General features: G+C 43.9%; 1 protein-coding gene across 1 annotated transcript in view; it reads right to left on the bottom strand.

Annotated features, from left to right (window-relative positions):
• The window catches only part of OXTR (oxytocin receptor), an 81,069-nt gene extending 59,930 nt beyond the window's left edge, over positions 1-21,139 (bottom strand). The window contains exon 1 of the mRNA XM_082264833.1: positions 19,669-21,139. Coding sequence (XP_082120959.1) covers positions 19,669-20,572 — 904 coding nt within the window. The 5' untranslated portion in view covers positions 20,573-21,139. The remainder of the gene's footprint in view (positions 1-19,668) is intronic.
• Positions 21,140-24,275: the final 3,136 nt, after the last annotated feature.

The following is a 24,275-nucleotide window of genomic DNA, read 5'->3' as shown; positions in this document are numbered from 1 at the left end:
TTTTTGCGCTATAAACAAAAAAATAGCGACAATTCTGAAAAAAAAAAAAAAAAAAAACAATATTTTTCACATTCTGCTATATAACATTCTCAAAAAAAAAAATTTGAAATCAAATTTTTTTTAACATTTTAGGCCAATTTGTATTCTGCTACATATTTTTGGTAAAAAAAAAAAAAATCACAATAAGCGTATTTTGATTGGTTTGTGCAAAAGTTATCGCGTCTACAAACTAAGGGAAAGATTTATGTAATTTTTATTGTTTTTTTTTTTTTTTTACTAGTAATGGCGGCGATCTGCGATTTTTAGTGGGACTGCGACATTGCGGCGGACAGATCGGACCCCTAACTGACATTTTTGACACTTTTGGGGGGGACCAGTGACATTACTACAGTAATCAGTGCTAAAAATATGCACTGTTACTGTAATAATGACACTGGCAGGTAAGGGGTTAACACTGTGGGTGATCAAGGGGTTAAATGTGAGCATAGCAGAGTGATTCTAACTGTGGGGGGGGGGCGTGGCTTGTTAAATGATCATAGAGACCTGTGTTCCTATATAGAAGGATCACAGGCGCTCTGTGATCATTCCAGAGAGAAGAACGGTCGGTGTGTTTACAACAGCTGACCGTTCTTCTCTCTCAGCGGGGAGCGATCGCGGGTGTCAGAGCCACCTGACACAGGCATCGACTTCCCCGCTGCCGAGTTGGGGCGGGAACGTGGCGGTGCGCGCTTACCCCCTAGCTGCCTGCTCGCGACCGGACATATACCTACATCGATTTGCGCAGCAGAGCCACATTGCCGCAGTAAATAGGCAGCTGCCGGTAGGGAACCGGTAATCTAAGACGATTTTATGACTCTGTGATTAAAAGGGGGAGTGGGGGGGGGGGGGATTTAGGATCGAGTCACACAGTTTAGTGCATAGCAGCTTCTAACCTTGAGAAAACCAAAACATTTTTTTTTTTTTTTTGCTGACGAGTGCAGGATTTGTATTCTACGCATTATTACTGGGGATGAGACAGACTGAGGGATGAGCTCAGGCGTGTGCAGATCCTATTCAGAACCCCGCTGGGAGCTGTCACTGTACTTGGCCAATAATAAGCGAATGAGGCATTCCCCACCCCGCAGCTGCATGCATACAAGGGGCGTGTATAAGTGTGATTCCAGGGAATGCCTCGGGCATTTATGATTGGTCAGGTACAGGGACAGCTCCATGGATAGTTTGGACTAGGATTCGAATACACCAGAGCTGATCCCTACTAGAGGTGAGACAGATTTATTACTGGAGATGAGACTAGACATGAGCGGTTCTTCTCGTTCGGATTTAAATTCAGACAAAGTTTTCGTTATTCGGAAAATCAGATGTATCCGAATTTCCGAATTACAACAGAAATGAACAAAACCTGAAATAACGAAACAAAATTTGGACAAAATTCAAATAGTTTTCTAATTCAATTTGAATTTCCGAAGAGAATAAAATAGAATAAAAAATAAAGGAATATAATAGAAAATAATAGAATAGAATAGAAAATAAAAGAACAGAATATAATGGAGTAAAACACATCACCCCTGGGGCCCCCTTTGGTTGTTTTTTTCTTTGGACTGGACTGTGTATTGTATGCCTTTCACTCGACAGCCTTCGTTTTTAATCGTGTATGTTCTATTGTTATGATTGTTTTGTACAATAAAAACTGTTTTATGTGCTGATTCCATTGTGGCTCTTTAAAGTCCCACAGAGGGTTTTTTTCTCCTGTTTCCAATTGTCAATATTGGGATGAGGGCTCAGCTACTTTAGGTTTTCATTACCTGGCTTCCCATTATAAAACAGAACAGAATACAAAATAAAAGAATAGAAAAAAACTGAATAGAAAATAAAAGGATAGAATAGAAAATAAAAGAACAGAATAGAACCGAAGAAAAAATGGAATAGAATACAATGGAATACAATAAAAAGAATATAACCATCTTCTGAAATTCGAATTTACTTAGTTACATAGTCAGGTTGAAAAAAGTCCATCTGCTTCAACCAACAAAAAGAAAAAAAAAAAAAAAAAAAAAACAGTATTGAGAACCCAACCATACAATCCCATATACACAATTCTATACCCGCAGTTGATCCAGAGGAAGGCGAAAAAACCCCAGCAAAGCATGATCATTTTCTACAGCAGGGGAACAAAAAAAGTCCTTCCTGATCACCTGAGAGGCAATCAGATATTCCCTGGATCACCTTTACCGAAAAAAAAAAATCTAATACCAAGTTATATTATGTACACCCAGGAAAGAATTTCAAATATAATAAATTTTAATATGAATACAATAGAAAAGAATAGAATAGAAAAAAGAGAAAAGAATAGAATAGAACAAAATAGAAAGAATATAACCTTCTTCCGAAATTCAAATTTTAAATAGAAAAGAATAGAATAGAAAATAAAAGAATAGAATAAAATTCCAAAAACAGTAGAATAGAATAGAAAGAATATAACCATTTCCCAATATTTTAATATAATAAATTTGAATTTGAATATAATAGAAAAGAATAGATTAGAATAGAATTATCAATAGAAAATAATAGACTATAATAGAATAGAAAGAATAAAACAACATAACTGTTTTCCAAAATTTGAATTAGAATAGAAAGTAATAGAATATAATAGAAAAGAAAATAATAGAATAGAAAGTAAAAGAACAGAAAAAAAAAAACAATAGAAAGGAATGGCATAGAAAGAATATAACCATCTTCCAAAATTCGAATTTCGAATAGAATAAATTAGATTTCAAATGGAATTCGATTCCAATGCAATTTGAACGTAATTAGAATGGAATTTGATTTGAATTCAGAATTTGGAAAATTTGAATAGATTTGAATTCGAATAAACAAAACTAATTCTGAAAATTAATTTCATGAAACCAATTTATGTAAATAATCAATCAAAATGAAACAATTTTTTTTCGTTCTGCACATGTCTAGATGAGACGGATTTTTTGCCCTACACAGACACAGAATAAGAAAATGACAATAAAATGGTGCAATGTATCAATTCTCTGACAAGGTGCAGTAATGCTGAAGAAGAGCGGAGAGACACATTGTGGCGCAGATTCATTACAAGGTTCCAGTCATAAAGCCCTCATTTGGCTGCTCTAATGTCCTCCTTTGTGAGTAAGTTTGCTCAGATCCTGACCGCCTCTTCATTCTGTGTCCGTTCAGAGGGGAAATCCGTATTATCTTCAGTAATAATTCCTTGTTTCAACTTTGTAAACTGTTGCACTTCGCTGCCCAGCAATACAGAAGCACAAGTCTATAAAATTGTCGCAGAGACGCTGCTGAAGGAGAAGCCGCCTGATCTGCAACTGAGACGCTAATTTGTATTCAGTTGCTACCTCTCATAACAGGACCCTTCCAACCCTCACTATTGTATTGTCACTGGACTCTGTCTCTCTTTATATAGTAAAGCACTGCGCAAACTGTTGGCGCTATATATAGATTGTGCAAACTGTTGGCGCTATATATAGATTGTGCAAACTGTTGGCGCTATATATAAACTGTGCAAACTGTTGGCGCTATATATAAACTGTGCAAACTGTTGGCGCTATATATAGATTGTGCAAACTGTTGGCGCTATATATAAACTGTGCAAACTGTTGGCGCTATATATAGATTGTGCAAACTGTTGGCGCTATATATAAACTGTGCAAACTGTTGGCGCTATATATAAACTGTGCAAACTGTTGGCGCTATATATAGATTGCGCAAACTGTTGGCGCTATATATAAACTGTGCAAACTGTTGGCGCTATATATAGATTGTGCAAACTGTTGGCGCTATATATAGATTGTGCAAACTGTTGGCGCTATATATAAACTGTGCAAACTGTTGTCGGGCACACCCCCGCTGACGAAGTCCCGTAGGATGTAACGCGTACGGGAGGTGGAGTCGCCTGTTGCTGACGCCACCCGCTGCTGTTCCAAGCGTCTGTGCGGCTTGCTGTACTGGAGGGGAGAATGCAGCGGCGTTCATTGTTATGGATTGATCTGCGCATAGGTGTGCGCAGCCTATTGCATTAGGGTGTGCACCCCAAAGCTCAAACACACATGTATACTGTATATACTGATAGTGTCAGCAGAGCAGTGGGCAGTGTCAGTAGGGCAGTGGCAGGTGCAAGTTTTTATTGTTTTTTTTATACATTTTTTTTTTACATTTTCTGAAACATCAGGGGCCTAAACAGAGTGAATCTGTGCCAAACAGGGTGATTAGGGTGTGCCCAGGCACACCTGGCACACCCTGTGCGCACGCCTATGGATCTGCGCATTTTATAGTACTCATGTGTAAGTGTGATTGATTCTTGAATTAAATATACTTGTTTATACGGTATACACTTAGAAGTCTCTCTTTCCTCTCATATATATTGGATTATTTTACATCTGAGTGGCTGGATCCTGGATTTCTGCTGTACCCTGGTGGTGATGCATACTGGAAGGACTGATGCTTCTATATGCTTTTGCCTATTGGACCCGCTGGTAATACAGGGGTCATTTAGTGAGGTGTGTGCCTTTGGTGAAGGGGATCAGCACCGGACATAGCCTGCCTTTGAGCACTTTATGTGGATTCTATTTATATTTATGTGGCTTTTGGGACTTTACTTCTTTATATGGACTGTTTCCTTACCCATCATTCATCTATGGATCTTTAACTTTTATTTGTGCAGTTATCTGATTTGCGCTGCGCCATTTTATCATATATAATTTCTGTCTGGGTTTTACGCTGTGTTCCTGGGTCGATGTTCAGCATGCATATCTATTTTTAGTACCTTCATACTCTGTCAGCGCTGATTGATTTGTGTTATTATATATAAACTGCGCAAACTGTTGGCGCTATATACAAACTGTGCAAACTTTTAGCGCTATATATATATACTGTGCAAACTGTTGGTGCTATATACAAACTGTGCAAACTTTTAGCGCTATATATAAACTGTGCAAACTGTTAGCGCTATATATAAACTGTGCAAACTGTTAGCGCTATATATAAACTGTGCAAACTCTTGGTGCTATATACAAACTGTGCAAACTTTTAGCGCTATATATATATACTGTGCAAACTGTTAGCGCTATATATAAACTGTGCAAACTGTTAGCGCTATATATAAACTGTGCAAACTGTTAGCGCTATATATAAACTGTGCAAACTGTTGGCGCTATATATAAACTGTGCAAACTGTTAGCGCTATATATAAACTGTGCAAACTGTTAGCGCTATATATAAACTGTGCAAACTCTTGGTGCTATATACAAACTGTGCAAACTTTTAGCGCTATATATATATACTGTGCAAACTGTTAGCGCTATATATAAACTGTGCAAACTGTTGTTGCTATATATAAACTGTGCAAACTGTTGGTGCTATATACAAACTGTGCAAACTTTTAGCGCTATATATATATATATATATATATACTGTGCAAACTGTTAGCGCTATATATAAACTGTGCAAACTGTTAGCGCTATATATAAACTGTGCAAACTGTTGGTGCTATATATAAACTGTGCAAACTGTTAGCGCTATATATAAACTGTGCAAACTGTTAGCGCTATATATAAACTGTGCAAACTGTTAGCGCTATATATAAACTGTGCAAACTGTTAGCGCTATATATAAACTGTGCAAACTGTTGGTGCTATATATAAACTGTGCAAACTGTTAGCGCTATATATAAACTGTGCAAACTGTTGGTGCTATATATAAACTGTGCAAACTTTTAGCGCTATATATATATATATACTGTGCAAACTGTTAGCGCTATATATAAACTGTGCAAACTGTTAGCGCTATATATAAACTGTGCAAACTGTTGGCGCTATATATAAATTGTGCAAACTGTTGGCGCTATATATAAACTGTGCAAACTGTTAGCGCTATATATAAACTGTGCAAACTGTTAGCGCTATATATAAACTGTGCAAACTGTTGGTGCTATATATAAACTGTGCAAACTGTTAGCGCTATATATAAACTGTGCAAACTGTTGGTGCTATATATAAACTGTGCAAACTGTTAGCGCTATATATAAACTGTGCAAACTGTTGGTGCTATATATAAACTGTGCAAACTGTTAGCGCTATATATAAACTGTGCAAACTGTTGGTGCTATATATAAACTGTGCAAACTTTTAGCGCTATATATATATATACTGTGCAAACTGTTAGCGCTATATATAAACTGTGCAAACTGTTAGCGCTATATATAAACTGTGCAAACTGTTGGTGCTATATATAAACTGTGCAAACTTTTAGCGCTATATATATATATATACTGTGCAAACTGTTAGCGCTATATATAAACTGTGCAAACTGTTAGCGCTATATATAAACTGTGCAAACTGTTGGTGCTATATATAAACTGTGCAAACTTTTAGCGCTATATATATATATACTGTGCAAACTGTTAGCGCTATATATAAACTGTGCAAACTGTTGGCGCTATATATAAACTGTGCAAACTGTTAGCGCTATATATAAACTGTGCAAACTGTTAGCGCTATATATAAACTGTGCAAACTGTTGGTGCTATATATAAACTGTGCAAACTGTTAGCGCTATATATAAACTGTGCAAACTGTTGGTGCTATATATAAACTGTGCAAACTTTTAGCGCTATATATATATATACTGTGCAAACTGTTAGCGCTATATATAAACTGTGCAAACTGTTGGCGCTATATATAAACTGTGCAAACTGTTAGCGCTATATATAAACTGTGCAAACTGTTAGCGCTATATATATATATACTGTGCAAACTGTTAGCGCTATATATAAACTGTGCAAACTGTTGGCGCTATATATAAACTGTGCAAACTGTTAGCGCTATATATAAACTGTGCAAACTGTTAGCGCTATATATATATACTGTGCAAACTGTTAGCGCTATATATAAACTGTGCAAACTGTTAGCGCTATATATAAACTGTGCAAACTGTTGGTGCTATATATAAACTGTGCAAACTTTTAGCGCTATATATATATATACTGTGCAAACTGTTAGCGCTATATATAAACTGTGCAAACTGTTGGCGCTATATATAAACTGTGCAAACTGTTAGCGCTATATATAAACTGTGCAAACTGTTAGCGCTATATATAAACTGTGCAAACTGTTGGTGCTATATATAAACTGTGCAAACTGTTACCGCTATATATAAACTGTGCAAACTGTTGGTGCTATATATAAACTGTGCAAACTGTTAGCGCTATATATATATATACTGTGCAAACTGTTAGCGCTATATATAAACTGTGCAAACTGTTAGCGCTATATATAAACTGTGCAAACTGTTGGCGCTATATATAAACTGTGCAAACTGTTGGCGCTATATATAAACTGTGCAAACTGTTAGCGCTATATATAAACTGTGCAAACTGTTAGCGCTATATATAAACTGTGCAAACTGTTGGTGCTATATATAAACTGTGCAAACTGTTAGCGCTATATATAAACTGTGCAAACTGTTAGCGCTATATATAAACTGTGCAAACTGTTGGTGCTATATATAAACTGTGCAAACTTTTAGCGCTATATATATATATACTGTGCAAACTGTTAGCGCTATATATAAACTGTGCAAACTGTTAGCGCTATATATAAACTGTGCAAACTGTTGGTGCTATATATAAACTGTGCAAACTTTTAGCGCTATATATATATATACTGTGCAAACTGTTAGCGCTATATATAAACTGTGCAAACTGTTAGCGCTATATATAAACTGTGCAAACTGTTGGTGCTATATATAAACTGTGCAAACTTTTAGCGCTATATATAAACTGTGCAAACTGTTAGCGCTATATATAAACTGTGCAAACTGTTAGCGCTATATATAAACTGTGCAAACTGTTGGTGCTATATATAAACTGTGCAAACTTTTAGCGCTATATATATATATACTGTGCAAACTGTTAGCGCTATATATAAACTGTGCAAACTGTTAGCGCTATATATAAACTGTGCAAACTGTTGGTGCTATATATAAACTGTGCAAACTTTTAGCGCTATATATATATATAAACTGTGCAAACTGTTGGCGCTATATATAAACTGTGCAAACTGTTGGCGCTATATATAAACTGTGCAAACTGTTGGCGCTATATATAAACTGTGCAAACTGTTGGCGCTATATATAAACTGTGCAAACTGTTGGCGCTATATAATTTGCCTATTAAATGTCCCCCAATGATATGACTCATGGGAGAGCGGAGAACAGAAGTGGCCTCACCCATCTTCCCCAATATGTTTTCTTCAAATATTATATTGCCTTCCTTTTCCCTCTCTCTGTCGGAGAGTTTTTAATAGATCCCATGTACAGACGTTTCTATGTGTGGGAAATGTGTATATCCCTTGCAAGGAAAACGTGGATTGGTTACTATGTGCGGGAAATGTGTATATGCCTTGTACTAAGGCAAGCCTGGATTGGTTACTATGTGCGGGAAATGTGTGTTTCCCATCCTTGGAGGGATACCCCAACTTTTCAATCTAATTCCAGTAATAAAATATCTGAGCACTCCCCCCTCCCCCCCTCTCCAATAAGAGTAAGTCGGGGTCAGATAACATGATGCTGCGGTGCTTCTTTAGCTCCCGCACACACCTGAACCTTTTATTGTGAAATTCCTGAAGTGTGACAACACTAAAGATGAAGAATTCCATTATTCTCATGGCGCTCCTTTACACCTGAGCATTGTGCGGAATCTCCCCCGGCGTGTAAAGCCCCAAAAAGTTCCTGAGTGTTGGAGGAGAATGGAATGTTTTTGGCCCCACTGACCCATAGAAGGGCCCTTTAATCCCTTCAGGCCGGCGTAACACAGATATGCGGCCCAGCTGGACTGGTGTTTTTTCTGTGGGGACCGCATATTTGCGTAACTCCCTTTGCGCTGGGAGTTTGCTGCAGGGAGTTGTCACCCTATAACAGGAAGTGGATGAACGAGGCTTCCTGTGGCAGGATCTCCAGGGATTATCTTAACCACCTGAGGACCACCCCACACAGATATATTGCGGCAGGGCGGCCCGCCTGCTTGAGCGTGCTCTGGGCCTGGGGGCGTGCACGCACCGACGCCTCTGAAATGTACCCTCCTAGTACACATCCTCTTCCCCCCACTTCAAATCTTGCCCTCCCAGCACAAATTCCCCCCACCCCCCTCCTAGTACAAATCTTCTTCCCCCCTCCCTATTGGGACAAGGTCATCTAGAGCCCTGGGCAAACATGCCAAATTGCTACCCCCCCCCCCCCCTCCAAGATATATGACCATTATGTGTCAGCAAAATCCCCCACCCCATAAAAATTGAGCACTAATCTGCTTGCACTAATCCTTGCCCCCCAGCTACAATCCTCTCTCCCCAGTACAAATCCCCCCTGCCCCAAAACAATTTCCCCCTCCTAGCACAAATCGCTTCCCCCCCTCTACCATATCACCTTTACTAGCACAAACCCCCAAAATCCTCCCTCCTAGCACGTCCTAAGTCCTGTCCCCCCCCCAACACAAATACCCCCAAACCATCTCTCCTAGCATACCTCCCTAAATTTTCCCTCCTAGAACCATTCTTACCTTCTGCCATCCCCCAGTTTCCTCCTCCCAACACAAATCCCCTTCCCCCTAATCTCCGTGTGGTGCCCCCCACCCCCCACCTCACATGGCACCACAGTGCCCAGGGAAGCCACCCCCTCCCTGCACAAATCCCCAAAAATCAACACTCTTAGCACCCCCATTTCCTAAATTTCCCCTCCTAGAACAATGCTTACCCAGCGCCGTCCCCCAAATTTCCCCTTCCAACTCAAATCCCCTGCCCCAAACCCCTTGTGGTGCCCCCTGCAACCCATATAATACCACAGTGCCCAGGGCAGCCGCCCCCTCCCTGCACAAATCCCTATAAATCCCCACTCTTAGCACCCCCATTCCCTAAATGTCCCCCCCCTAGAACAATGCTTACCCAGCGCCTTCCCCCAAATTTCCCCTTCCAACACAAATCCCCTGCCCCCAACCCCTTGTGGTGCCCCCTGCAACTCATATAATACCACAGTGCCCAGGGCAGCGCCCCCCTCCATGCACAAATCCCTATAAATCCCCACTCTTAGCACCCCCATTCCCTAAATGTCCCCCCCTAGAACAATGCTTACCCAGCGCCTTCCCCCAAATTTCCCCTTCCAACACAAATCCCCTGCCCCCAACCCCTTGTGGTGCCCCCTGCAACTCATATAATACCACAGTGCCCAGGGCAGCGCCCCCTCCCTGCACAAATCCCTATAAATCCCCACTCTTAGCACCCCCATTCCCTAAATGTCCCCCCCTAGAACAATGCTTACCCAGCGCCTTCCCCCAAATTTCCCCTTCCAACACAAATCCCCTGCCCCATACCCCTTGTGGTGCCCCCCCCCCCCCGCAACTCATATAATACCACAGTGCCCAGGGCAGCAGTTCCTCCTGCCCACCCCTTGTCCCGGCCCTGCCCCTCCCTGCACAAATCCCCCTAAATCACGACTCTTAGCACCCCCATTCCCTAAATTTCCCCTCCTAGAAGAAAGCTTACCCAGTGCCGTCCCCCAAATTTCCCTCTTCCAAAACAAATCCCCTGCCCCAAACCCCTTGTGGTGCCCCCCGCAACTCATATAATACCACAGTGTCCAGGGCAGCAGTTCCTGCTGCCCACCCCTTGTCCCGGCCCTGCCCCTCCCTGCACAAATCCCCCTAAATCACGACTCTTAGCACCCCCATTCCCTAAATTTCCCCTCCTAGAACAAAGCTTACCCAGTGCCGTCCCCCAAATTTCCCTATTCCAAAACAAATCCCCTGCCCCAAACCCCTTGTGGTGCCCCCCGCAACTCATATAATACCACTGTGTCCAGGGCAGCAGTTCCTCCTGCCCACCCCTTGTCCCGGCCCTGCCCCTCCCTGCACAAATCCCCCTAAATCACGACTCTTAGCACCCCCATTCCCTAAATTTCCCCTCCTAGAACAATGCTTACCCAGCGCTGTCCCCCAAATTTCCCTCTTCCAAAACAAATCCCCTGCCCCCAACCCCTTGTGGTGCCCCCTGCAACTCATTTAATACCACAGTGCCCAGGGCAGCAGTTCCTCCTGCCCACCCCTTGTCCCGGCCCTGCCCCTCCCTGCACAAATCCCCCTAAATCACGACTCTTAGCACCCCCATTCCCTAAATTTCCCCTCCTATAACAAAGCTTACCCAGTGCCGTCCCCCAAATTTCCCTCTTCCAAAACAAATCCCCTGCCCCCAACCCCTTGTGGTGTCCCCCGCAACTCATATAATACCACAGTGCCCAGGGCAGCAGTCCCTCCTGCCTACCCCTTGTCCTGGCCCTGCCCTAGTGACATCTGTGGCAGTTAGTGATCCTCCCAGCCAGTGTCTGTTAGCGCCAGATTGTCCGCCACCCTATCAAAGTCACACTATAAGTGGCTGATCACCGTCATTACTAGTATAGCGTCTGTAAGGATCAGTGTCTGGTCACAATGGGAATCATACTAGTGTCCCCAATAGTGTCTCCTCTCTCCAGAAAGGCAGTTTGGTTTTTTACCAAAGACATGTAGCAAAATACATTCTGGCCTAAAGTTATGAAGAATTTAGATTTTTTTTTTTTGGATGTTTTATAACAGATAGTAGAAAATATTCTTTTTTTTATTTTCAAAATTTTTGGTCTTTTTTCATTTTATATATAAAAAAAAAAAAAAGGCAGAGATGATCAAATACCGCCAATAGAAAGCTCCATTTGTGTGAAAACAATGACATATATGACATTTGGGTACAGCGTTGCATGACCGCGCAATTACCAGTTAAAGCAGCGCAGTGCTGAAAAGCACAAAATGCCCTGATCATGAAGGGAGTAAAACCTTCCGTAGGTCAAGTGGTTGATATGTTACCCACTTCACGCCGGCGCTAAAGCCGAAAGACGCAGGGACTTGGCTGATCACAGATCGGGGTAAAGGGGCAGTCACGGACCTTTACCACATGATCTGCTGTCAGCCAATCACATCTCATCATGGAAGTAAAGAGAAGACGGCTACCGGCTTTTTTTTCCCTCACGCTGACAGAATGAGGAACAAAGAAGAAAGCCGTTACCTGGCTTCTATTACAAGGACATCAGTCCAAACATTTGCCCACCAGTGCTGCTAACCTGTGCCCATCAGTACTGCTAATCAGTGCCCACCAGTGCCACCTATCAGTGCCCATCAGTACTGCTAATCAGTGCCTAATCATCAGTATTACCAATCAGTGTTGCCTATCACTGCCACCTACCAGTGGCTATCAGTTGCCTTCAGTGCCGCCTATCAGTGCCCATCAGTGCCACCTATCAGTGTTGCCTATCACTGCCACTTACCAGTGCCCATCAGTGCCACCTATCAGTCCCTTTCAGTGCCATCTATTAGTGCCCATCAGTGCACCTATCAGTGCTGGTTATCACTGCCACCTACCAGTGCCTATCAGTGCCCATCAGTGCCACCTATCAGTGCCCTTCAATGCTGCCTATCAGTGTCCTTCAGTGCTGCCTATCAGTGCCCATCAGTGCCACCTACCAGTGCCCACCTGTACTGCTAATCAGTGACCACCAGTGCCACCTATCAATGCCCATCAGTGCTGCTAATCAGTGCCCATCAGTACTGCTAATCAGTGCCCACCAGTGCCACCTATCAGTGCCACCTCTCAGTGCTGCCTATCACTGCCACCTAACAATGCCTGTCAGTGCTGCCTATCGGGTGCCCATCAGTGCCACCTCTCAGTGTCGCCTATCAGTGCCCATCAGTGCCACCTAGCAGGGCCCACCAGTGCAGCCTCGTCAGTGCCTCCTGATCAGTGCCCACCAGTGCCACCTCCTCAGTGTCCATCAGTGCCACCTCCTCAGTGCCCATCAGTGCTACCTATCACTTCTGCCTTATTGGTGCCTATCAGTGCCTATCAGTGCACCCTATCAGTGCAGCCTCATCAGCATACATAAGTAAAGAAGAAAAATTACCTGTTTGCTAAATTTTATAACAAACTATGAAAAATGTTTTTTTTTTTGTTAAAAATTTTCATTTTTTTTTTTGTGTTTAGCACTGCATCTCCTGCACAATGCCCGCAGCACTGCATCTCCTGTACCATGCCCGCAGCCCCTGCATCTCCTGTACCATGTCCGCAGCCCTGCATCTCCTGCACCATGCCCGCAGCACTGCATCTCCTGTACCATGCCCGCAGCCCCTGCATCTCCTGTACCATGTCCGCAGCACTGCGTCTCCTGTACCATGTCCGCAGCACTGCATCTCCTGCACAATGCCCGCAGCCCCTGCATCTCCTGTACCATGTCCGCAGCACTGCGTCTCCTGTACCATGTCCGCAGCCCTGCATCTCCTGCACCATGCCCGCAGCACTGCATCTCCTGCACAATGCCCGCAGCCCCTGCATCTCCTGTACCATGTCCGCAGCACTGCGTCTCCTGTACCATGTCCGCAGCACTGCGTCTCCTGTACCATGTCCGCAGCACTGCGTCTCCTGTACCATGCTCGCAGCACTGCATCTCCTGTACCATGCCCGCAGCACTGCATCTCCTGCACCATGCCCGCAGTCCCTGCAATCTCCTGTACCATGTCTGCAGCCCCTGCATATCCTGCACCATGTCCGCAGCCCTGCATCTCCTGTACTATGCTGTAGTCTCTACCTCTCCTGTACTATGCTGTAGTCTCTACCTCTCCTGTACTATGCCCACAGTCTCTACATCTCCTGTACAATGCCCGCAGCCTCTCCCTGTCCTGCACCATGCCCGCAGCCCTGCCTCTCCTGTACCATGCCCGAACTTTTAACCTGAATTTGCTAATATATATATATATATATATATATATATATATATACATATATAAAGCCCTATGTATTTTCATATCTGTCTTATCTATAATACACTCTTCAAATTACATGGTTTTCCCTTTTATGAACAGAAAATGAGGTAATGCTGTTGGGCCGGTATAATAATACTATGGGGCTGGTATGAAATTATTTCCAGGGCTGAATTTTATTCCCAGTCCGGCCCTGGTCCCGCACCCTAACTCTATTCTATGCGGTAAGCTGTACAGGACTGAATCCGACCATCGAGCAGACGCCTGACTCCGGTGATCAGCGTGCGACTTCTACACCGAGAGATGAATTCTCAGCACTACTCAGGATAATAGAATCATTTATAATCCCGCCTGGGGCGCAGCCAGCGGGACCCATTCTACAAGAGGCTAAGATGTGACACAGATAATACATTCTACAAACATAATAAAGAATAGGCAACCTGGATCCCCTCAGCTGTGGAAGAACTACAAGTCCCAGGAAGTCTTAACACAAAGAAAAGGCAGCCTGGATCCCTCCGGCTGTGGAAGAACTACAAGTCCCAGCAAGTCCTCACACAAAGAATAGGCAGCCTGGATCCCCTCAGCTGTGGAAGAACTACAAGTGTCAGCAAGTCTTCACACAAAGAATAGGCAGCCTTGATCCCCCCCCCCGGCTGTGGAAGAACTAAAAGTCCCAGCAAGTCTTTACACAAAGAATAGGTGCATGGATCACTTTAGCTGTGGAAGAACTACAAGTCCAAGCAAGTCTTCACACAAAGAATAAAATAGCCTGGGTCCCCCTGGCTCTGGAAGAACTACAAGTCCCAACAAGTCTTCACACAAAGAATAGGCAGCCTGGATCACTTTGGCCGTGGAAGAACTACAAGTCCAAGGAAGTCTTCACATACAGAATAGGCAGCCTGGATCCACTCAGCTGTGAAAGAACTACAAGTCTCAGCAAGTCTTCACACAAAAAATAAAACAGCCTGGTTCCCCCGGCTCTGGAAGAACTACAAGTCCCAGGAAGTCTTAACACAAAGAAAAGGCAGCCTGGATCCCTCCGGCTGTGGAAGAACTACAAGTCCCAGCAAGTCCTCACACAAAGAATAGGCAGCCTGGATCCCCTCAGCTGTGAAAGAACTACAAGTGTCAGCAAGTCTTCACACAAAGAAAAGGCAGCCTGGATCCCTCCGGCTGTGGAAGAACTACAAGTCCCAGCAAGTCTTCACCCATTTGGAACCCCTCCACTACCCACGGGTGCACAGACACAGGTTTAGTCTTATTCCATGATGTCATTTTTCTACTGTTTGTGTAATATATTATACAACGCCACTGCACAGGGTGTGCAAATATTTATTCAGCATTCCTGGAATTAAATAAAATCAAAGGATTGGTAAGACTACCGCCCTCCCCCCTCCACACACAGACTGCATGCATTATCCACCGTCCATAATATGGACCTTTATATACAATGGGCATCATACAGTTCACCGGTCTGTCATCTCCTGGGAAATCACTTGCTATGACCATCTTTTTGAGAGGGAATGATATTATGTGTGTTCCCCAGGGCTGCTGATAGAAATCGTAGGGCCCCGTACAGACTACCTGACAGGGCCCCCCCCAAGAAAATATTAGGGCTCCATTCACGTATAGACATTTCGGATCTCAGGCAGAATTGCTGTGATTCTGCCCGCTATCCCGAACCATTGCAAGTTGTGGGACACCCGTGCGATTCCCGTGACCTGCAATGGCACCCCAAACGCGGCGAGATTTTACCTTGACTGTCGCCCGACGAATCACGGTAAAATCACGCAAACAAAATTGTGGGAGACCTGTCGCCCAAAAAAAGTACAAGAGCTTCTTTTGGGCGACAGGCGTCCCGCGATTCTGTTTGCACGATTTTACCGCGATTCGTCGGGTGACAATCGCGGCAAAATCAGGCCACAATTGGGGTGCCATTGCAAGTCACGGGAATCGCCTGGGCGTCCTGCAACATGCAATGGTTCAGGATCGCAGGCAGAATCGTGGGAATTCTGCTTGTGATCCAAGATGCCTATATGTGAATGGAGCCTAAAGATATACCGGCTGGGCAGTTGGAGCTCCGGGATCAGAGAGACAGAGAGGGAGAGAAACAAACTCAGGAGCAGAGCTAACATTAGAGCCAGGGCTGGGAGGGGGGCCCACACAGGGAGGGAGATTAATAAAGGACAACTGTACCTTTCTCAGCAGATAAAAGCTGGCAGCCGGGAGAGGGAGAGAGATCAGCTTTCAGCTGCTGGAGGAAGAGTTCTGTATTTGTTGTCCATCACTTATCCCCCTCCCTGTGTGCTCGGGCCCCGTACAAGGGGACTGTTGGTCCCCCCCTATCAGCAGCCCAGGTGTTTCTCATACACCTCATCAATTCAGTGGTTGCTAAATGATATTATAATGTGTGTAGACACCAAAAGCCACCAAAGACCCGGAAATGTAACCCCTGATTAACAAATATCCCCCTGAATACATCGCAAGAGGTATAGATAACCCACCCTGAGCTACCAGATTCTACAGATCGGTCAGTAGATTGCAAGGTCAACAGGTGGCAAGCTAAATCTCTCCCTAGTTGCTGGTGTGATCTTCTGCTAACGCTTCTTCTTGGTTTTCTGGAGTCTCACTCTTTCTGCAGCATTCTCTGTAACCATTTCCCAACCAGGGTTCCTCCAGAGGTTGTTAGGGGTTCCTTGCGCAATGAGCAATTTCTGCCTCCCAGATAAGTTCCCACTGACACCATTAAACTTTTAAGCTATCTGTAAGGAGAATTCTTCCAACTGAGCAAAAAGTTATTTCAAGGGTTCCTCTGTATTAAAAGGCTGCTCTAGAGAAACCAAATCTCAACCAGGGTTCCATAGATCCTTAGGGTTCCTCCAGAGGTGACTAGGGATACCTTGAGCTGTGGCTTGCTGACCTCCCATGTGATGGTGCCCACATAGTTCTAGGTCCAACACCACTTGGCAGAGCCAGTGGCATTACTCTAAGGGCAGCATTTTGACTACTACTGTATGGGGGCTTTTTTTCCCACTGACACCATTGAACTTCTAAGCTATTTGTAAGGAGCATTCTTCCTACTGAGCGGAAAGTTATTTTAAGGGTTCCTCTGTGTTGAAATTCTGCTCTAGAGCAACCAAATCTCAACCAGGGTTCCGTAGATCCTTAGGGTTTCTCCAGAGGTATTGCCCCAATGGCCAGCAATAGACTAATCTTAGCAGGGGTTCCCTGAGACATTGTGGCAAAGGTTCCTTTGGGGGGAAAATATTGAGCTTTGGCTTGCTGACCTCCTAGGTTTCTTTGGGGGGAGAAAAGGTTGAGCTTTGGCTTGCTGACCTCCCATGTGATGGGGCCCACATAGTTCTAGGTCAAAAAACAATTGGCAGAACCAGTGGTATTACTCTAAGGGCAGCATTCTGACCACCACTGTAAGGGGGCTTTCTTCCCACTGACCACCACCAATGTAAAGAGGCATTGCCCCAATGGCCAGCAATAGACTTATCTTAGCAGGGGTTCTCTGAGACATTGTGGCAAAGGTTCCTTTGGGGGAAAAAAGATTGGGCTTTGGCTTGCTGACCTCCCAGGTTACTTTGGGGGGGGAAAAGGTTGAGCTTTGGCTTGCTGACCTCCCATGTGATGGTGACCACATAGTTCTTGGTCAAAAAACAATTGGCAGAACCAGTGGCATTACTCTAAGGGCAGCATTCTGACTACCACTGTAAGGGGGCTTTCTTCCCACTGACCACCACCAATGGAAAGAGGCATTGCCCCAATGGCCAGCAATAGACTAATCTTAGTAGGGGTTCCCTGAGACATTGTGGCAAAGGTTCCTTTGGGGAAAAAAGGTTGAGAAGGGCTGCTTTAGACTGAGCTACTTGCCGACCACCCTATAACAAGTTTACTGCCACAGGGCAGCCGCTGTGCGCAAGATCCTGTGTATATACACACAGCGGGAGCCGATCAGCGGGGTACCGCGGACTTGATGTCTGCCGGCACCCGCCAATCATCAGCCACAGAGACGGAACTGCAATCTGCCTATGTAAACAAGGCAGATTGCCATACTGACAGAAGGGAAGGCATTGATCCTGTGTTCCTGCAAAGCAAGGACTACGATTTATGTCTTCCCCTAGTAAAAGCACCTCTCACAGTATAGTAAAACACTGGCTAGGCACACATTTAACCCTTTTGATCGCACCTGATGTTAACCCCTTCCCAGCCAGTGTCATTAGTACAGTGACAGTGCATATTCTTAGCACTGATCACTGTATTAGTGTCACTGGTTCGAAAGTTCACTGGTGGTGTCAAAAGTGTCAGAATGCCTGCTGCAATATCGCAGTCCCACACTATAAGCCGCTGATCGCCGCCATTACTAGTAAAAATAAATAAATAAAAATAAATAAAAATATTCCATAGCTTGTACACGCTATGACTTTTGCATAAACCAATCAATATACGCCTATCGGGATTTGTTTTTTCCAAAAACATGTAGCAGATTACATATTGGCCTAAATTGATGAATAAAATTTGATTTAAAAAAAAATGTATTGGATGTTTTATAGCAAAATGTAAAAAATATTGTTTTTTTTTTTTTATTTTTTTTTCAATTGTCGAACTTTTTTTGTTTATAGTGCAAAAAATAAAAAACTCAACAAAAGAAAGCTCCAATTGTGGAAAAAAAGACATTTTATGTGTGTACAGCGTTGCACGACCGCGCAATTGTCAGTTAAAGTAACGCAGTGCCGTATCGCAATAAATGGCCTGGTCATGAAGGGGGAGTAAATCTTCCGGAGGTCAAGTGGTTAACATTAATTGAAATTCAGCAGGAAGAGTGAGGGACTCTCCCGTAATAACCACAATGCCAGGCAGAGTTTGAAGCCCAGGTGTAGACATCTTACTATGGGGTTCCAACACTATGCCATCTGAGGGTTCAATCCTCCAGCATCTACCAAAAACTAAAATATTGATTTTGGGTTGCCTGATACCCTGCAGACTAGGCGGGGTTGGGTCGGGTAGGCTGCCATTTTTTTGTAAGTACTTTTCTACATAAAAATAGAGACAAGCACATGGCATGGTACCATCGGCCCAATCCAAGTTCGGCCAAGTTCAGCAATCTGTAAGAGTGCCCATCGGCTGCCCATCATACTTGGTGAGAGATCTGCCTGTGAATGCTGTGGACTGTACAATCAAGTTATAATGGTGGTAGAGCCAGGTGGCAGCAAGAAAGGTAGCTTCCCTTGGGACCTTTTAAGAGAATGGGGGGGCTCAAAAAGTATGCAAACTAATGACCTACCTAAAACAACCTAACCTAAAGTGAGGGGGTCTCCCTTTGGCCTTTTCGCCTTGGGTGCTAGAGGACCTTGTGTCCTCTTGGGTTGACTGATACCCTGTAGACTAGGCGGGGTCGGGTTGGGTAGGCTTATTGACATTTTTTTGTAAGTACTTTTCTACATAAAAATAGAGACAAGCACATGGCACAGTACCATTGGCCCAATCCAGGTGAACTTCGGCCAAGTTCAGCAATCTGCAAGAGCGCCCATCGGCTGCCTATCATACTTGGTGAGAGATCTGCCTGTGAATGCTGTGGACTGTACAATCAAGTTATAATGGTGGTAGAGCCAGGTGGTAGCAAGAAAGGTAGCTGCCCTTGGGCCCTTTAAGGAGGATGGGGGGGGGCTCAAAAAGTATGCAAACTAATGACCTACCTAATGCAACCTAACCTAAAGTGATGGGGGGGGGGCTCACTTTGGCATTTTCGCCTTGGGTGCTAGAGGACCTTGTGTCAACAATCACTGGGTGGAGCAGTCACCCCTTACCTTCTTTGGGTGCTTCGGGGTCCCAGACTGACCACATCTGGACGTAGAAGAAAGGGGTCCAGCATATGATATAGGCCAGCACTATGATGAACGTCATTTTTACTGTCCGAATTTTGGCCTTGGAGATAAGTCGGACACTGCTGACCCGGGACAGGGTGGCTCTTTTGTTGCTGCTAAGCCTCAGGTTACTTTCGCAGACCGTCTTCAGGCGAATGTTCTGCCAAATCTTGAAGCTGATGAGCCCATAGCAGACACTGAGGATCAGGACTGGGATGATGTAGACGGACAAAGTGATCCAGGTGATATAAGCCTTGAGCCCCCAGGGTTGGATGAAGTCAGCCAAGCAGTCATGGACCCCATTGCCCACTGAGGTCAGGGAGAAGATGACAATCTGAGGGATGCTTAGGAGGAAGCTGATGATCCAGGTGACCAGGACGTAGACACAATCTGACCGCCTGTGTAGGGACCTCAGAGGCTGGCAGATGGCCAGACACCTGTCCAGGGACATCAGCAGGAGCATGTAGGTGGAAGCAAACATTCCCACCACCTGCAGATATTTGACCAACCTGCACATGATGTCTGGAGCGTAGAACCTGAAGGTGATGTCCCAGATGAGCTGGGGGAGAACCTGGAAGAGGGCCACCACCAGATCCGCAATGCTCAGGTGCTTCATGAAGAAGTACATGCGGGAATGCTTGTGCCTGTTGATGTGAATAGCTATCAGGACGCAAATATTCCCCACCAGAGCCAAGATCAGGATGATGGCCAGTACTGCCACCTCCACCTTGGCCACCTCCTCATTCCTCTTCAGAGGGTCCCTGGTGATGTTCCCACTCTGGTTCCTGTTCTCCAGGCTGGAGTTCCCCCAGGAGTTATTCATACAGTCACTGCCAAAGCCCTCCATGATCCAGCTATAAAGGTCCTCAAAAGCAAGCTATACCATCTCCATATGAGTGCCCATTGAGGTGCTGTAGACAGCTGGCTAAGAAACCCAAAGCTGTTGTGAGTTTCTGGCAGCTCCTCTCTTTTCCAGGGAACTTTTAGACCCCACTCTTCTAAAATATCCAAAAGTATGTCTCTAGCTGGTGATAATAATCCAAAATTGCATGCAAGGTGCCCAATCCAGGGGCAGATCTTCCAATAATCCACATCCAGGACCAGCTGTGAAGCCCAGCCTGTATCTCCTGTGCAGGGAGGTGCAATTGCTTTTGCTTGTGCAATGATAAACTCCAAGTTTCAGAGTGCCTGTTATATGAGAGGGGAGGGAATAGTGCCTGGAGTCCCCAGCCTCAGTTGGATTAGACATTCCTCATCCCTGTGGCAGAACTGTGCAGCCCCCATTCATGCCTAGGAGCAGAGGGCAGCACAAGAGCCTGCTGGGGAAGGTGCACTCTGGCTGGCAGACCGGCAGAGAGTGAGGAGGAGACAGTCCCAGCAGCCACACCACTCTCTGACAACTCACATAAGGATTAATGAATAAAACTGCCAAGGAGGTGGGGGGTGAGTAGCCAACGTGCAGTTCCTCATATTGGCCGCTAGATGTCGCTGCAGGACATGCTTGTGTCCATGCATCTGAATGGACAGTTGAGTGGTGCTGATGCAGAGGAGTCTTATCACAGATGATGCACTACTGCTGGAGGGGGTGCAGGAGGAGATCATACGCCCAATCCAGAGCTCACATTTCCCATCCTCAGGATGCAAATCCCTCCATGAGATTTTATTTTCTTCTCTTTGTTACATCTGATCTTAAAGTGTAACTAAATAAAAATATAATACATTGTAGCTTACCGATCGCTGGATGTGATGGCTGCATTTATTCTCCTTTTCTTTTCTTTTTTAGCCTTCTATTTCTTTATTTTCAACTGGTGATCCTGCCATTATGCCCTGGTTCACACTGCTGCAACTTCTCATGCGACTTGTGCAACATGCGACTACAGAAAGTCGCACGACAAATCAAAACACATTGATTTAAAGCGGTAGTATCCCGCTTTTTGACACTTTTACCTACAGGTAAGCCTATAATAAGGCTTACCTGTAGGTACAATTAATATCTCCTAAACCGGCACGGTTTAGGAGATATTTGCAGTGCATGCAGCCGCTCACGCGAGCGGCGCATGCGCTCTGAAGGTCCGTGGGGGACCTTCAGTTTTGCTTGCAGGGAGCTTGCCGGAAAATCACTCTCGCGCGCATGCAATCACAGCGCCGGAGCCGCCGAACCCGGAAGAGACGCCGAAGGATCATGGCAGCGCCCGCAGCGATGTCCGGGGGTCCGTGTCGGGGCTTCGTTCTAAGGTAAGTAATACATAATGAGCTAGTATGCGATGCATACTAGCTCATTATGCCTTTGTCTTGCAGGTTTTTTTTTTTTTTTGTTTGGGTGTACAACCGCTTTAACTGCCATCTTACTTGCGATTTAAGTTGCAACAACTAAAAAAAAGGTTCCTGCACTACTGCATCTTCCTTGCGACACAAGTGCCAAAGACTGCAATGTTAAACACACAAGTGTCGTTTCTTTGTCTTATCTTTGAGACTTTGGCTGCAACTTTAGAGGTTTTTGTAATAATATGTGTTACACTCTGTATTGTTATGGTTTGCCAAAGCCTCAAAACATCAAAGTCACATCACGTCGCGATTCAAAGTCGCGCAGCGTAAACCGAGCCTAACACACCCCCTTGTCTTAGGGTGGCTACGTTCACTTCTCCACTGTATCTATGGAGGGGCAACAAAGCCATCTGTGGACAGCAGCATTGTCAAGCAGTGGAGAGGGGGGTGTTGGATGGACTTAGATGGACTTTACATTAGTGACCAAAAATTTAAAGCTGAAGTCCAGATAATATTTTGAGCAGTTAAAGGCATTCGTTTTTTTTCTTCTTGCGATAAAGCTTTTACATAAATACAATCTGACCGTTGTAAGTACCCCTTGAGTATATATATATATATATTTATTTTTTTTTTTTATTTATTTACTTATTTATTTATTTATTTTTGGTTAAACTTTTTCCATATACTTATTTTCATTAGACCCATCTTTGAATCAATATATATTATTTTTATTATCATTATTATTTGTAAAATTATTATTACTATTTGCATTATCACCTTTTGTATTAGTATTATTATTTGTATTATCATTATGCATATTATTTGTACCATTATTATTACTATTTGCATTATCATTATTTATATTATTTATACTTTTATTGTTCCTTTTTTTTATAACTCAATTGATGAAGTGAAATGGCATGTTTTATTATTCAGATTCTGACGTTTGTCGGGGGTTTTTGCATATTGATTATCTATTCAATGTTAGCTGACATTCATCTTTATACATCCAATACTATCTAGCAATTTGATTATGGCCCCACCCACGATCGCTTCCCGCTGAGAGGGAAGGACGGTCGGCTGTTGTAAATACATCCGACCGTTCTTCTCCCTGGGATGATCACAGAGCTCCTGTGATCCTTCTATATAGAATCACAGGTCTCTATGGTCATTTCACAAGCCACGCCCCCCCCCCCCCACAGTAAAAATCACTCCCCTAGGCTCACATTTAACCCACTGATCACCCATAAGGTTAACCCCTTCCCTGCCAGTGTCATTATTACAGTACCAGTAAATATTTTTAGCACTGATTACTGTAGTAATGTCACCGGTCCCCCCAAAAGTGTCAAAAACGTCAGTCAGGGGTCCGATCTGTCCGCCGCAATGTCACAGTCCCGCAAAAAAAAAAATCGCAGATCGCCGCCATTACTAGTAAAAAAACCAAAGAAAAAAACCAATAAAAATGACATAAATCTTTCCTGTAGATGGAAAACGCAATATTTTTTGCGCAAACCAATCAAAATACACTTATTGTGATTTTTTTTTACCAAAAATTTGTAGCAGAAAACAAATTGGTCTAAAATGTTAAACAATTTTGATTTCTAATTTTTTGTTTTGGGAACGTTATATAGCAGAATGTGAAAAATATTGTTTTTTTTTGTTTTTTTTCAGAATTGTCGCTCTTTTTTTGTTTATAGCGCAAAAAATTTAAATCGCACAGGCGATCAAATACCACCAAAAGAAAGTTCTGTTTGTGGGGGAAAAAGGACATCAATTTTATTTGCACGCAGTGTCGCACGACCGCGCAATTGTCAGTTAAATATAATGCAAAAAATGGCCTGGTCATTAAGGGGGGAAAATCCTTCCGGTCCAGAAGTGGTTAAAAGTGTTTGGGTCTGACCTCATATTATGTGGTTTTGGTAAATCTAAAGGAAAGAATTGTATAGTTTGTATCCAGCTTAAGCAAGGCTTTGACATCATTTCCCCGTACTCCTGCAGAGAGAGCAATGAGCTGTCAATCTAAAGGGCTGTGGGTGGAGCTAGGCATTGGCTGTTCACGGATAAGACAACACTATATTACCAAAAGTATTGGGACGCCTGCCTTTACACACACATGAACTTTAATGGAATCCCAGTCTTAGTCCGAAGGGTTCAATATTGAGTTGGCCCACCCTTTGCAGCTATAACAGCTTCAACTCTTCTGGGAAGGCTGTCCACAAGGTTTAGGAGTGTCTATGGGGATGTTTGACTATTCTTCCAGAAACGCATTTGTGAGGTCAGGCACT

The sequence above is a fragment of the Pelophylax lessonae genome (assembly GCF_965119305.1).
Source record: "Pelophylax lessonae genome assembly, chromosome: 8".
Lineage (NCBI taxonomy): Eukaryota > Metazoa > Chordata > Amphibia > Anura > Ranidae > Pelophylax > Pelophylax lessonae.
The sequence above is the reverse complement of the archived record's forward strand: the minus strand, read 5'-3'. Positions and strand labels throughout refer to the sequence as shown.